This window comes from Amphiprion ocellaris, chromosome 19 (genome assembly GCF_022539595.1).
Source record: "Amphiprion ocellaris isolate individual 3 ecotype Okinawa chromosome 19, ASM2253959v1, whole genome shotgun sequence".
Lineage (NCBI taxonomy): Eukaryota > Metazoa > Chordata > Actinopteri > Pomacentridae > Amphiprion > Amphiprion ocellaris.
The window spans coordinates 10,499,338-10,516,010 of NC_072784.1; the positions used below are offsets into that span (position 1 = coordinate 10,499,338).

Sequence of the window (16,673 nt, forward strand, 5' to 3'; positions counted from 1 at the left end):
TTATAGCTTTAAATTAGCCAGGTAAATTTACATTTGATTAAAAAAAATTATTAAAAACTTATTAAAAACACTATCAATACCTACAAATTATACCATATTGACCGTATATAAAACATAAAAATAAAAAAACAGATACTAAGTCATATTATAAGACCTTATCGTTTAGATTTCAATTCGTTAGGTAATTTGATGGAGTATATGATATTATATCATTTAGATTATAGATGACGTTGTAGGGTTTTAGCCCTGATATTTCAATTACTCAAATGAATTTGCACAATTAATGATATTGTAGGGTCTTCACTGTAATATCTAACGTGGTCAGGTAAATTTGCATAATTAATGATATCGGAAGGTCTCGATCTAATTATTTGAATTAGAGGCCAGGTAGATTTGCATAATAAATAAAAATGTAGAATCTTAATCTTATCATTTATTTTTGTCATTTAAATTTTCTTAAATAACAATTACCTGTTGAAACTGTGATAGTGTTCCAGTGTGAAAATACTTACAAACATAAGATAAGAGAGAAAAAGGAAAATTTACATGTAACAGCAGCTAGATACGAATGAGGCTTGAAAGAACAGGAGACAAGAATTACAAAAGTACAATGAAGCTAAAAATAACTACACAATAAAGGTATAATAAGGACATTGTATCAGGTATGATGAATTTCCATATTGCATTAGATCAATTTCAGATACAAAACAAAACTGCGGGGATCAGAGCGACATAACACTACATTTCCCATGATGCCTCTGGCTGGTTTTGACGCAATTTTTCAGATAAAAACATCCTGCCTCGGTTCGACCGTTAGTGACGCTGGAGCAGCCGGAGAAGCGTGTACGGACGGTCTGTCGCTCTGCGGGTCGTTTCTCTGACAATACACCGAAAACCACGTTAGAATCCTAACCGACCAGATCAGGAACGATGGCTGAAGGCGACAACAAAAGCGCAAACCTGCTGGTGAGTAAAAAAGCATCGTCTTTTTACCGTTTCAGCGGCTTTTAAACGGCCCCGTACGATGTGGGTGTGTTTGTTCAGGTGCACGTTAGCATCAGCGGCTAATCTGACAGCGTTCACGAAACCGAGTCTGTTGGTAGATTTGTTCGGTTTGTGTGAACTTTGCACCGCCGAGAAACCGAGCTACCGACTTAGCTCTAATCTTTTATCCGACCGGCCGTCACTGTGCTGCCGCTGGGCTACGACTGTCGCCACAGTTAACCTCAGTTAGCTGCTTAGCTTAGCCTGTCAGCCTGCTGCTTTAGCTCCCATTTGTAACGTTGCTAACGTGCGCCAACGCGACAGTTTCGAGGCTAATAATTAAGCTGAAAACCCTGAAATTTAGTCGTGACATTTTCGCTCGACGTATTTTGATATTTACATGTATCTAAGTCTATTTATTTTCTATTTTGCACTGTCACTGCACCGTCATATCAACAGAGAAGGCAGCATTATCGATTGTGTGCTTATCGCCAAAGGCTCACACACCCTGAAAAACAACTCTAGAAGCTAATAATTGTGTATTACTTAGGATTTGTTCCAACATATTCAGCTAGTTCACACAACAATCTATTACCATAAAAAACCTCGCACAAGCAGAAACCAACGACTTAAAATAAAATACGCTGGATACAGTTTTACCACCAAACTATTCTGATATATTTTTAAATTATCTTTTTCACTTACAGATATGTTTGTGTCAAACTGAACAAAATTACATTCCCCTGCTTTTTAAAAAAGGTGCAAACATATTGAGCGCGAATTGATTCACTTTTTTACTGATTAGTTGGTTCAACTCAATTAGTTGAAGTAATCCAATCATAACCTTGCTTTTTTATGACTTGACTTTTTCTGTTTTTAAACAATGTTCTTTTATTTTGTCTTATTAAAACCCTTGAGGAACATGTGACAAATAAGAACTCACAAATGCTCTGAATGATTAACCTTCCTCCAAAGAAGCAAAAATGACAGGATGATTTAAGTTCATTTTATTTTGACAGGCTCTTATTGTACAACAGCACAGTACAAAATAGAAGCAAGGACTCAGATAATCACATTTGTTGAACTGGAAATTCCAACATAATTAGTAATTTAAAACTGTCTATATACAACAAGGACACAGTGGACAGGAGTCAGTTAAAACCATTTATTTTGTGCTTATGCTGTGTAGATGTTCTCTGATTTCTGGAATAATTTGAATTCTAGGAGAACACAATCACATCACAGACTTTGCTCATGTGTTTGGTGAATTTATCGGACAATGTTGTCTTTGTAAAACCAGGATTTTTAGTGGTGCAGAGCATCAGACTTCTGATTAACTTTTAGTGTTATTGAGCTGCGTTTCAGTCACTTTTTTTACATGATACAAATCTGTAAATGGGAACGGTTTTATTAGGAATTCAGCTGTATTGAAATGTGGTTTATGTGAGCACAGAGAGCAGGAGAGAAGCTGAAGTTCTCATTGTTTGATCCTCAGGTGACCAAAATGTCGTGATGCAGCGTTTACATATTTATATGAAAGATAAACATTCAAAAATTATTTGAAGCCTTAAAATAAAATAAAAAAAACTTGCCTCAGTTTGAAATATTGATGTAGATGATTATGTAGCCTCAGTGGATTCTTTAGAGCAGAAATACAAACCCTTGGGGAAACTCTTGGTCCTCCCAGATTATACTAATATTACTGACATTTTTTTCAATAACACACCCTTCAGTAGTGAACTTTCTGGTTTGGTTAAGTGTTGAATTTGTGTCCAGGCTCAGGAAACGGCCCAGCTGGAGGAGCAGCTGCAGGGCTGGGGTGAAGTGATCCTGGCTGGGGACCGAGTCCTGCGCTGGGAGAAGCCGTGGTTCCCTGGAGCCCTGATGGGCGCCACCACCGTCCTCTTCCTGTGAGTCTTTTGTTACTGAACACAGCGTGGCACATAGCGGGCATAACAAGCACTTCCTTCCTCTCAGAGATGAGATGTAGCTGTAGCTGTGACAAGAGAACAAGTATTTATGCCATCTGTGGACCATCAAAAGTCTTAAAATAGATTCAGCAAAAAATACAAGGCAAGTCTTGTTCTTAATCATGAATGGTCTTATTTTTAGCTTTATTGTTTGTCATCTTAGTTGAGGATTTCACACCTAAAAGCTGCAAAAAATCAAGTAATGCAACTCAGTGGAAAGCAGATTATTGCATCATGTAAATATGTAAATAACATCCAAACATAACACACATAGGACTGCATTCTTGCACAGTCTACTGCAGCTTAGCCTCACAATCACTACCTCCTTGATATTTATGACAGTGTGGTCTTTCTCTTTTTTTCTTGTATTGTTTTAAAGAATGTTCTTTCATAATGCCTTATTGTTGTTGCACAGCCTTAAGGAACGGTCAGTTTGCATTTCACTGCTCATGCTGTATGAACATGTGACAAATTAGAGTTTCTTCAATCTTGATAGTTTGACAAATTGACTATTTTATTTTTGATGGATTTTATAACATGTAGCTCCACTGTGGAAAAAGTGTTGCATCTTTCTTTGTGTGGTCTTAAAATGGTCTTTTAAAATGTCAAATCTGATTGCAACAGTGTGCAGATACTCTTATTTTGAAACATCTCAGTATCTGATTTGAAGATTTTGTTCAGGTTTTCCATGCTGTTGAAAGAGGAAGCATGAGGAAGTGAAACAATGTGGATTACAGCAGATTAGGTTTTGTAAAATGAGACGTTCTTTATCGTTTAGGTGAATCCAGACTAGAACACAGAGTCTCCTATGAGGCTCCCGAATGTGTTTTTGTTAAGTTTGTTATTCCCTGAATGCACACACGCCGTCCCTGTTGATCTGCTTCACTGTCGGTTGCGGTGCTGTTTCTTTAAATGTGCAGCTTCAGCAAACACGAGCATAAATCCTTCAGTCACAACAGGCAGCGGCTCCAGAAACAGCGCTGTAAAATACCAGAACTACACATTAGAAAATGCAGCGACTGATGCTTCGTGTTCCTCCTCCGTCAGGCTGATTTACTACTTGGACCCGTCGGTGCTGACTGGACTCTCCTGCACCGTCATGCTGCTCTGCCTGGCCGACTACCTGGTACCGACTCTGGCTCCCCGAGTGTTCGGCTCCAACAAGTGGTGAGAGATTGATAAATAAAATCACATTTATTACCTACATATTTTGTTTTGTGTAGTGTTTCTGCTGTTGTTCTGTCTGAACACTCAGATATCAACATCCATCCTTCCTACATCCACGTTTATAAATCTAAAATAACAGCAGCTGCTCTTGAAATAGTGTCATAGTTCATAAGTTGGCCATCAAATAAGTCTGAGCTTGTAAAATGTAATCAGGTTTTCTGGATGAGGAAATTTTAAGGCGTGTGATGATGACTCAACATGATGATCATAAAGACAGAGGAAGTAGGTGAAACTGGCTCTGAGACAATCCTCAGAGTTTTATTCTTTGCTTTCTCATTGGCAGCAGAAACCAAATCAATAAAATAATCAACACATTTGTGAGAAATCTGCTCAGATATTAGACAAAAGATCTGTTTTACTGTCGCTGTAGGGTGAAAAGATTCTCTCTTCACAACAGATGTCCAATTTTGTTAATTATTGTGTCATTTCCTCAAGCATAATAGACATTTTTGTTTATAAAATGTTTGGAAATAACGGAATAATGTATAGATTTCTGTTAAATTTAGTGACTTGTTGCCTTTACTGGACCTCCTGAAACCTCCATGCCGTCACCTTTTTAGTAAGAAACTGACATTTTGATTCTTAAGTGAGCAGTGCAGGCTTTCTCATCGGTGTCAGGGTCAAAATCAATAAAATAACCCATTTATTTGTGAGTTCTGCTCTGTTGTAGGAGCAAAAATCGCTTTTCCTGTCGCTTAGAGGGTAAAAGGATTCTCTCTTCATTGTAAATCAATTTTTGCCTCTTCGAGGTTCATGTAGCTTTGACATTATAAATCGCTTTTTATCTAGTGGTGTTAATTTTGAATTCATTCATTTACTGAAGCATAATAGATATTTTTGTTTGTGAAATGGTCAGAAATAACAGAAAAATGTGTCGATTTCAAAAGCAGTTTAGGCTTTCTCATTGACATTGATGTCAAAATCAATAGAATGATCGACTCTTTTGTAAGAAATATTCTCAGTTATTGGACCAAAAATCCATTCTACTTTCACTTACGGGTAAAAAGAGTCTCTCTTCACAGAAAACTTCCAGTTTTGTTAATTATTGTGTGATTTACTCAAGCATATGAGACATTTTTGTTTATAAAATGGTCAGAATAAATGGAGTGAATAGATTTGACGTTGCACATCCCTTTTCAGCCAGTTTTGTTAATTTTTGTTTCGTTTACTGAAGCGCAGTAGATGTTTTTGTTGATTAAAAAGGTCAAAAATATAAAAATGTATAGATTTCTAAACATTATGACTCAAAATGAGCAGTTCAGTCTTTCTCATTGACAGCAGTGAAATAATACCAGAGATCTGCTGTGTAGATGCCACTTTGAGGTTAAACCAGTCCTCCTTTTGCTTTTTACTTGAGATATTCCCACCTGAAACCGGTCCGATAGAGTTTCCCCGAGCCTGCTGGAGCTTTGACATTACAGAGATGTTACCCAACAGCCTCTCGACTCAGCTGTGACAACCAGACACCAGGGCAGCATTGGATAACAGCCTCAGTGTGCTGGACATGCGTCTCGATATAAAACCTGCACTGCTGCACATTCCTGAGGCGGCAGCAGACATGCAGGGCCTGTTCAGCAAGAAGCAAACGTCCTATCTGGATGAACAGAAACACAAAGACGCCTCTACATGTCTGCTGTGACACTTTGATTAATCGATTAAACGAGTCTGACTGCAGGCAACCTTTATATCGATACATCTGCAGATGAATTAATGTTCCACTGAGCTCTAGTGACCCCACCTGCAGTCTTATTAGCCTAAATTAATTGTAAAGATCGTAATACAGCATATTGAATTGATATAACCTGGTTATTTTCTGCTAAAATGATCAGAACCGATAAAAGCAGAACAGCTGCACACATTCATAACTGGTGATTTTATGTCTATTTGTGGGTTTTTTATGTCTTTTTGTGATATTTGACTCTTTGTGGTGGTTTTCATGTCTGTTTATAGTAACTTCAGATATTTTTGAGGTAATTTGGTCTTTTTTTATGAGGATATTTGACTCTGGTGATTTTGCATCTTTTAATGGTGATTCTATTTTTGTAGTAATTTCAGATATTTTTGTAGGGTTTTTTGCGTGTTTTCATGGTGATTTTATGGCTTTTTATGATCATATTTGACTCTTTGTGGTGATTTTACATATTTTCCATGGTGATTCTGCATCTTGTGGTAATTTCATGTCTATTTACAGTAATTTAATATCTCTTGATGGGAATTTTGTGTCTTTTTGAGGTATATTTATGTCTTGTGGTGATTTTGCACCTTTTTTTGAACTTTCTACTGAAATGATCAGAACAGATTGAGAGCAGAGCAGCTGCACATACTACACTTGTCTTTTTTTCTGGTAATTTTGAATAATTTGGGGGATTTTGAGTCTTTATGACCACATTTCACTCTTTGTGGTGATTTTACATTTTTTCGTGGTGATTCTGCGGGTTTTTCTAGTAATTTCATATGTTTTGGTGTTGTGTTTGTGTCTTTTTGAGGTGGTTTTGTGTCTTTATGATGATCTTTGACTCTTTATGGTCAGGTTGCATCCTTTTGTGGTGATTTTACTTCTTTTAAACAAGAGTTTAGATCTTTTTGTCATGGTTTTTGCAACTTTTTGAGGTAATTTGATAGGGTTTTTTGTGAAGGTTTTTGACTTTTTTTTGTACTTTCTGTTGAACAGACTGGGATCAGAGCAGCTACACACATTCATCTGATTTCTGAAAATATATCAGCTGGTGATGCGGAACCAGAACCTCTGAGGAATAAAACACAGACCAGTTAGCTGTTTTTAGATGATCCAGATGTTGGTTGTTGAGCTGCTGATACATAAACTACTGTTTGCAAAGTTTAAACTCCGCTTTTTGAACAAATCGCAGAAACACAGACAACTTCTTTGACATCAGTTAGTTTCGAGTCGGTCCTGAGTAAATGTTAAAATTGAGTCAAATAAATTCGACCCAACAGGTTCTATCAGGTTGGACCAGTTCACAGTTGTTCTTGGATTAATCCTGTAGCAATGTTGATGTAGAGCTTAAGTTCTTATGAATGTATGACTGAAGATTTTCCAAACAATGAGAATTTTGCAAATCGACCAACCAGTCGACCAGAATACTACAGTCTCATGGTTAATGTCCAACGCTGTGTTTTCAGATGCTTCTTTCTCCTGGATTTCAAACCAGACCAACACAGCAGTTTGTTTGAAAACTTATATTGCAAAACGTGTTCACTAAAATGTGTTTTTGACAACATTTAAAGTGAGGACCGAGCTACCAAATCTGACTTCATTTTGCATTTTTACTTTTTCTGAAGCTGCCAGAGTCAGAGTATCATGTTTGATGCTCCTGATTTGCAAAAAGCGGACTAGACTTCTTTATGCAAATGAGGAATGGGCAATGCAGCGTCTCCGTCTGTCGAAATCCATCACTGTATTACCCACATACAATGCACAGCTGCTCCGTAGATAAAGAAGAAGAAACGCTGATATGACTGGTTTGATGTGCGCTAACTGAGGCCACTGTGGTTTAAAAGTCTGCTCTGTATTTGTAGTTGCAGAGTAGCTATCGATCTACAGACTCTTGTATTGTAGCTCAGACTGCAGCAGTCGTCCGGCCGGTTAAGTGGAGCCTTCAGAGTCCGGTCACGGTTCCCGTTTGGCTCCATGACAACAAGGACCGAAATAGGGAGCGATGGCTAAGCAGAAAATAAAGGCCACTTTTCTCAGCTGCCCCTCGTTGCTGTCAGAGTTTAATCTCTTTATCCTTCCAGCACTGAAACGCAAACACTGGAGGTTTTATCACACCATGATGGTTAAGCAGATTCAACACTAAAACCCAGCGCTTCCTGTAATGTTTTTTTTTTTTTTTTTTTTTTGCATGTTAAATATTTCTGCTTATCTGCTCAGCTAATCATTTGGTGAAATGTGAGAGAATTTTTTTTTTATTATTTTAAATGCACCAAAAATCTAATTTGATGTCTCCAGAATGCCCAGTTTGTCCAAAACGGATGAAGAAAACATGAAATAAATCTTCGCTAAACAACTAATTATTTCACTTATGATGGAGATGTAGTATTTTCTTTGTAGTATAACAGCAACTAGCAAGTGAGAACTGCTGAGGCTTCCTCTAGATGAGAAGACTAAGAGGTGTTATTGGTAAATATTTGTGTGTTGTAGCATCCTTTTGGCCTCAGCTGAGCAGAAGCTCTTCTGTCAGGATGTCATTTGTTTTTTGTTTTTTTTTAAATAACACTTTGACCTCTGTTTGTTCTCAGGACCACCGAGCAGCAGCAGCGTTTCCATGAGATCTGCGGTAACCTGGTGAAGACTCAGCGTCGCGTCGTCGGCTGGTGGAAGCGTCTCTGCGCCCTGAAGGAGGAGAAACCCAAAATGGTAAACTAGAATGTTGACTGTAAAACCAAACCTAAAACACATCAAGCTGAGTTAGCTGCAGGGCTGCTGCTTTATTACAACAGGGAGCTTCTTTTTCTTTCTTTCTTTTTTTTTTTTTTCTACACCCAAGATTAAAAATATCAGCTGCTTTGGCGTCGCTGCTCCACTTACCCAACCTCTAACTGGGTTACAGGCTGCGGTAACCTGGTTTTTCACACAGTCTCTGTTTAAAGTGACAGTGAGCGTTGTGCTCGTGGAGATGACCTGAGTTTTTGCTGCACATGTGAGGAAGGCTTCGTTTAAGCCAATTAAACGGCGCCACAGCTGTTGAGCTGAATGTAACGTGACCTCTCTGCTCTCTGCAGTACTTTGCCTCTGTGATCAGCAGCCTGCTGGCCGTCGCCTGGATCGGACAGCAGGTGCACAACCTGTTCCTCACCTACCTGATAGGTGAGTTTATTACAGCCAGTGTTCCCAGTGTTTCCCATCATTTCCTCTTCTCTGCTGCCTGCTTTCACTCCTAAACACAAAAAGCACACAGAAGTCAATAGGGCTGGTTCGAATAGCAATGTCTGGGCTCCGGATATTCGGGCCCAATTAATGACAAATATCAGAATATTTGGTAGTGTAATGATGTAATGACAGAATATTATTCATTTATTTATATGTATTCATGTCTTTATTTATTAGCGCAGTACTTCACCTAGTGAATTATATGATATTCCGAGTATTCAGATCTCAAAATTAATATTCGGATACCACCACAACGACCGAATATTTGGATATTTGGGTCCAGCTGTACTAAACAGTGGCATATATTTACAAGAACGGATATTTCAGTAGCCTACCTACACTCTCTTCATGTTATGTGCCAGGAACACACAGACAGTATTTGGCTGCTAATGCCAGTTTAGGATAGCGGTCACTATGTGGGGGTATTCCGAGTCTTCGGATACCACCACAACGATCGGATATTCAGGTTCAGCCCTTGAAGTCGAAGGATTTGGTCATATTTTGAATTCTTCAGCTGTGGGTTTTCCTGCACAGAGGAGTCTTTGGAGCTCCACCAGAGGGTTTCTCAGCAGCAAAGAAAAAAAGATTAGAACTGAGAATAAAAAACATATGTTTGTTTTTAGAAAGTTTTGTTGTTTGGAGTGTCATTTACTCGAGCACAATAGACATTTTTGTTTATAAAATGGTCAGGATTATGGAAAATGCACAGACTCCTGTCGGATAAAGACTCATTTCTTTTACTGGACACAGATCTGTCATGTTCCCTGGTATAGTTACTGTTGTACTCTGATTCTGACCAAGGAAACTTGTCGACTTTGAAACATTTTTTCATTACATTCTCATTAGATATTACTGGAAACAAGCCTTTCATTCTAACTTCTAATACTAATTTGTTTGATAGAAAGACTTTCACACACGCCATTTCAAAAAATCAAACAAGCTGAGAATCCATTTGTTACCCAGGTAAAGTTCCCTTTTCTTCCTGCATCCTTTTTATTTCACTGCTGCCTCAAAAAGTGGAATATAAATACAAGCAAGCCACCAGTCATCTGGGCTGCTGAGATGTGCTTTTATTCTAAATGATTTAAGAGGAAAATGGAATTAGAGATACGTTTGGTTTCTTCAAACTTGTAGCTCAAGGGTTCTTGTGGAAAGCAAAACTGTCACGTTAGAGCTTTTCCTGTTCATCCAGATTAAAGAGAGCACAGGAGGTTAGGAGCAGGAAATGCTTTCATACCGGAGATAAAACTCACAGCTCCTTTATCGATCCCTCCGGGGAAACTTCAGTGTTGCAGCAGAACTTTACAAACTGTAGAGCATGTAGTTTACACATGTCAGAAAAACTGTAGCCTGAAAAATATCCACACATTCACAGAAACTACTGTACTAGATATAAAAAATAGAATTTTTAGAAAGTAAATTTAGACTTGGATGAGTTGATTAATTTAAAAAAATAACTAGATTGTTCCAAAAGCATGGATGTTCAAGAAAGGGGTAAACAATGAAATAACACAGAATATTAGGATATAAAGTGAAATCAGAATATGTAGAGTGACAGTATTTATTTATTTAAATAGTATACAGTACAGAAATGTGCAAAAGAGAATGTGCTTGGAAGTTGTATGCTAGAAATAGTGTAAGATAAAATTAAAAAAAAAAAAATGTTTGGACAGAAAATTAAAGTAATCAGTCTGTTTTAAATTATGACTTTTAATGAAATTATGTTCAATCAACAAACTACATTCAGTTCAAGGAATAATTTCTTCCTCCATAATTAAAGTTATTTTTAATTACCAGCTTTAAAAATGTTAAAATAGCCCAAGTGTGTTAAGATCTTTAGCTTGAAGAGAAACTTCAATTTTATTAAGTTGCATCAACTTGAATTTCATTTTAAATCAAGTAACGGAGAGATTTAAGCTTAAATTACACAATATTTTGCACCCCTGTAGCTTAACAGGTTGAGCAGGTTTGTCTAAGTCAGTAAATTGGGTATTTTATATCCAGCAACCCTGCATTTGATGAAGTAGTGAGAAGTTAAATGTGCAAAGTCAGACTTCATATGACTTCCTGTAATTCTGAAACACAAGGACTGTTTTGAAAATGGCTCTCTGGGTTAAATACAAATTATATTCTCCAAAATTATATTCATCTTTGTACACATAAAGCTTGTTTTAAAGCATTTAACAATGGGCTGTGAGAATTAGATCTGATATTTCTTTCTCAGTTTTTTCATTTAGTTTCATCACAAAAATTTTGTATTTGTGAGGCTCCTTGTAGAACATTAAACATATTTAGATGAGTAGAAAAAGTATTTTTCTCCTGCTGTGACCTCAGATTTCCATCACCAGACTTCCTGCTCTGATGACTCATGCAGATCAATACCTGCATCAGGCACTTCCAGTCACGGAGCTCTCAGTTCTTTATTACTAACGTTGGAAGAAGTTTCAGTAAAACCTGAACAGAGGACGATCTGAGGGAGTCAGTCTCCAGTTACATGAAATAAAACATTTTTAATGTTCAGAAAACTGAAGCAGAGACGATATAAAACGGTTATTTTAATGTTAGCTCCTACAGTTGCCTGCTTCAACTCATTCTTTCTTATTTCAAGGACTTTCTGCTGACAGAAAGTTCTGTTTTGAAGAAGCTGATGAGATCCAGGCTTCAGTCTGAGTGCAGTAAACAAACCGCTGATGAGTTATTTGAGTGATGGATGAACATTTTTCTGTGTCAGTAACAAACAGAACAAACTGCTGGCTCTAAAAGTCTTTTTACGCTCAGCAGATTCAGTGACGAGTTAAAGATACTGAAACAAATCAGTCAGTTAATTGTGAATAACTTAATTAAGAAGATATTTCTCGATGATGTAGATTGATTTCACTTCTGTTCTCAAACCAACAAGAGCAATATAACATCTGTACACCGCAAATATGTGCAATTTACGTCTCAGGGTATCTTTTATTTAAAAATTTTTTTTACACAAAGTGCTCTTTTTATGTCCTCCTGAGAACCGAGGAAGAAAGGTATCTTTCAATTTTACTTTTTTGTGAATACCCGAATTTTTGGAGCTGAAACAACTCACAATTTAGAATTTTATGAAAATTCACTCATGTTGTCACTGTAATGACATCTGATTTAAACAAAACAAAAAAAAAAAACGGAAAAAACTGCAACACTTCGAAATCAAAACTGGCTGACAAGAAAACAAGAATGTCAGTTCATTTTCTAATGAAACTAAGAATCTAAATTAAACTGAGCATGAACATCAATTAAACTCTCAACAGTCAGGAGGCCTGTGTTTTGCTGCAGTTTCCATTTTTGTGTCAACATGAAAGCAAAGTTCCCCACATCCCACCCAATCACATGAGGTATCATTGGAAAGGCCAGGATGTCCTCTATTGAGACTCTTAGGGCAGCTTAAATGAGTCCAAACATCCACATCAAAACAAATGTCCAGGACCACAGGACATTAGTAAATGGGCCAGGTCTCAGGAGGATATAATATACTGATTTTATTTTTCTAATCTATATTGTATTTCTCTTTTTTTATTGCTGCTGGTCTTCTGTTTTTCATTATTTTATTTAGTTTTTCCTTAATTATAAAGTTGTCTCGAGAAAACAAACAACGAATTCCAATGTACTCGTGCCAATGGCAGTAAAACTCTGTTCTGTTCTATCAGCTGTAGTAGCCGGTGAGATCCACCAGGTGGAGTCACTTACTGTTGAATGAGAGCTTCAGGTGTGTTTGCTGCACCTGTGTGGCTGCCATGTTGATGAACTCTAAAGCTGGCCGTCTGGTTTAGCTAGCTCATGCTAACAACACTAAGCTACATAGAAGACAGACAGGTGGTTTGTTCGTCCCTTTGGAAGTTCAAGATGTCCAGTAGCTCACTCATGTATATTTTTTTTTAAAATGCCACGCAAATAAGTGGTAGAAGAAATGAAATGCAAAATTTTGCGGATATTTACACTAAAAAGGATGCTAACACAGACGAGGAGCTGAGGTAGCATCAGGACTCTTCCAAAAACATTAAAGTGATGAAGCGTGTCAGCTTTGCGTATAAATCAGTTTTATTGGTTGCAGTAAAAACTGACAGATTTCTTTGGACTAATAAACTTGTGACTCAATTTGTGGACATCAGCTGTTTGCAGCAGCTGCATTAAATACAGTGAACTCATGTAGATCAGCTGTTAGGATTATTATGGGGAAATAAATTACAGCTTATTAACTGTGGAAGATTGCAGCTTGTTTGCTCTGAAATTATGCAGTTGAAATATTATTAGGTTTTGCTGTTTAATTTATAATCCATTCACCTGATGTTTACTTTGTCTGCTCTTTAAATTCCTCACAAAACGAAGCTGATTTAGCAGCAGATATTAGTTACTTAAGGACAAACTGTATTTCACTTATCTCAACAATTAATCCATTATTGGTAATGTGACCTACTGATTCAGGAAGTTTCTCCAGAATTTAAATCCCTATTTGCAGCTGCTTCTTTGTCCAACATCTGGCTGATGTTCCTCATAGTTGAGCCGAATCATTAAAACTGCTAAACATTGTGAGGTTTTATCCAGCGCCAAAGGAAAATCATCTGCTCTAAATGATAAAAATTGAAAATAAGTAGAATAATTTAACTTTGTAAACACGTTTTCTCAATTGGGGTTAGGTTTACATAAGCAGAATTAGCATTTTTGTTAATTAAAATGGTTTAAAATGACAGAAAAAAGCTAGATTTTTGTCAAAAATGGTAACTAGGCTTATTTTCCTTTACTGTACACAGACTGGTGATTCTTAGGTTGAGTTTTTCCAAAGAGCTTTTATCCAATGCCAAAGGAAAATCACCTGCTCCACAATAATAAAATTGGTAAAAGTATAGTAAGGCTACTCTTTAAAACAACTTTTCTCAACTGGTATTAAATTTGCATAAGCATAATTTGCATTTTTGTTAATAAAATAGTCAAAAATAACAAATGTATATCAAAAATAGTAACTACGATTAATTTCTTTACTGTACACAGACTAGTGATGCTTACTGTCGTTTTTAGTGACTTAAGAAACCTTGAAGTTCATCAGATATACTGTCATGAGTAAAACTAGGTCATAATGTTGATTAAATGGTTTCTTTGTCTAATTTTACAGCGCTACAGACTCCTACTGTACCAGTTTTAGTTGTGGATGGAGGAGAGTGTAAATTCAGTCACATAGAAATAAAAAGAATGTACAGAAGGTCTTCGGTTTATAACGTCCTCCACTTACGGCGTTTCGTTGTTACGTGGAACTAGTTAACGAGCGGACGGATATGTCGTCACGCGGCGCTATAGGACGGCTTTGTTTACATTCGCTGGTTGTACACCACCTTGGATTGTGCTACATTCACTAACTTTTTGCCCTTCATTGTGGCTCCCAAGAGTAAGTCAGACTCTTCTGGTGGCAGTGCTTCAAAGAAAAGGAAAGCCATCTCCTTGGAAGTGAAATTAGAATAAAATGCTCGGAACAGGGTGAAACACTGATGAACAATGGTCAAGTTGTAAAAACATATTGTAGTGTGACGACCCTCCACCTGGACACCAGGTGTGCCTGTTCCAGTCTTCACCTGATTAAGCCACACCTGCCATCTAGTGGCTCAGCTGCACTTAATCTCCCCCACTTTGATTCAAGCGGTTTCTCTGACAGGAGCGGCTGCCTTGTGGAGCTCCAGCAGCATGATTTTGGGTTTTTGTTTGGGTCCTCAATGCTCTGTTTGGTTGTTTTGTGTTGCAATAAACCGTTTTTTTTAGTCACCACGCCATTGTTGTTTCATGAGTGAGACTTTATCTGGTTCTCTGGTCATTTCTTGAACCTTCACACAGGCTATTGTGGGCCGTAGCCAACGCCAAAACAACAAAAAAACCCAGTAACTTTACTCCAGAATAAGTTGCTATTCCCAGCTCTCTTGCTCAACACACACTACTGCTGACTCTCAGCCAATCAGAGGTGAGCTAACTTTTCATGGCACGTTCACTGACATTAGGTAAATCTGGAACTGAACAATAAATATTAAACATCAACAACAATATCAGTCTGTTACAATATTCTTGTAAAATGACTCATACATTCATGAAAGTCTTTGGTATTCACGACTTTTCCAAAGAACTGATTGATATCATGATGCATGTAACGGCTTTGTTTACATTTTCACTGGAGTCTTGATTTACGGCTGTATAGTTTAATAAATATCTTGTTTTCCTGCAGTGAGCTTCCTGCTGCTGCTGCCGGGCCTCAACCAACACGGCATCATCACCAAATACGCCGGCATGGCCAAGAGGGAGATCAACAAGCTGCTGAAGCAGAAGGAGAAGAAGAACGAGTAGACGGACGTCTGGAAACCGAGAGACGAACCGACGACGGGCAACGGAAGGTTGAAGAAAGTTTGAAAGAAGCAGCAGAGCAGAAGCCGAGCGTCCTGCTTTGATCTCTGAGCGTCACCGTTTGGTTTGTCACACATCAGATGAGTTTCATTTCTCCCACCACCTCGTCACATTTCAACCCCCACCCATCAGTTTTTTATTTTGTTTTAAGTTTGTGGCCGCCAGATGAAGGTTCTCACAGGGAGAGTTGAACACCGTTAGATCAGCTGTGCTTTGTTTCAGGTGTCATGCTTTAAGCCATTCCCTCCTCTTAGACTACTGAGCAGGTTTTGTAGCGTCAAAGCCTCATTTTAACCAGAAATCACTTGTTTTTGTCAACGAGCCTCTTCCTGCTTCTTCTGCTTTGGTTGTGTTTAAGCTTAATGCTGAAAACAGGAACTGGATTTAAAGCTCACAGAGGCTCCTCGCTGCTATTAGCGCTTCGGTTGAACCTCAGCAGCGTTTATCTCTGTGTAAATAGGCCTTCCTTTCTGTCCATTCTACCCTCATTCTGTCCCTTCAGTCGTCCTTTTCTTCTTATTTATGTGTTCTTTCCTCCTCAGTCTCCTCCTTTCTGGTCTTTGATCTCATTTCATTGTTTGTCTTTATTGGAGATCTTTACCTAAACCAATAAAATTTGATTTAAATGGATTTTTGTAGCCTCTGAACGTCATTTCCTGGTTTGGTTTAAATGCACAGAACTCTTTAGAACGAAGATTTTTATCCCAAAAAGGAAAGTTTAGAAAAAAAAATATTCAAATATGTTCTGCAGATGTTAGGGAGGCCTCAGATGACAGAAAGTTTTATGACGTTCCTACAATGTGATATATTAAAGATGGAACATTTTGCCTTTTTCTTGAACGTTCTTAAATAGAACGTTTCTGCAATGATAACAAATGAGGGATGTTCTCAGTACAGCTCAGGCCTCAGATGACAGAACGTTCTTCATAAAGGTTCTGAGGATATTTTGGGGATGCTGTTGAGAGAACACGGGATCTATAAAACGTCCCATGACAACAAAATAAGAATGTTCGCCGGGTGTTGTCAAGCCTTTTCACACAGAACATTTTATTATATTCCTGATATATTAAAGGTGGAACATTTTGACTTTTTGTTGAATGTTCTTCTGTAGAACGTCTCCACAAGGATAAAGAAGGAATGATGTTCTCAATACAACACAACATTCAACTTTCAGAATGTTCTTAAGACGTTCCTAT

The 16,673-nt window shown here is 37.7% G+C and overlaps 1 protein-coding gene across 1 annotated transcript; it reads left to right on the plus strand.

Annotated features, from left to right (window-relative positions):
- Positions 1-806: 806 nt before the first annotated feature.
- On the plus strand, positions 807-16,107 carry arl6ip1 (ADP-ribosylation factor-like 6 interacting protein 1). The gene is made up of 6 exons (XM_023286549.3): positions 807-966; positions 2,761-2,894; positions 4,002-4,121; positions 8,442-8,559; positions 8,925-9,009; positions 15,302-16,107. Exons 1-6 carry the CDS (start codon positions 931-933, stop codon positions 15,418-15,420), a joined length of 612 nt encoding a protein of 203 aa, XP_023142317.1. The 5' UTR covers positions 807-930; the 3' UTR covers positions 15,421-16,107.
- Positions 16,108-16,673: the final 566 nt, after the last annotated feature.

What these genes read in the sequence shown, in the direction of transcription:
- arl6ip1 (XM_023286549.3), top strand. Translation starts at nt 931, where the DNA reads ATGGCTGAAGGCGACAACAAAAGCGCAAACCTGCTG. An exon ending in ACAAAAGCGCAAACCTGCTG is followed by an intron (nt 967 to 2,760) that starts GTGAGTAAAAAA and finishes ATTTGTGTCCAG; the next exon opens with GCTCAGGAAACGGCCCAGCT. An exon ending in GTTCCTCACCTACCTGATAG is followed by an intron (nt 9,010 to 15,301) that starts GTGAGTTTATTA and finishes GTTTTCCTGCAG; the next exon opens with TGAGCTTCCTGCTGCTGCTG.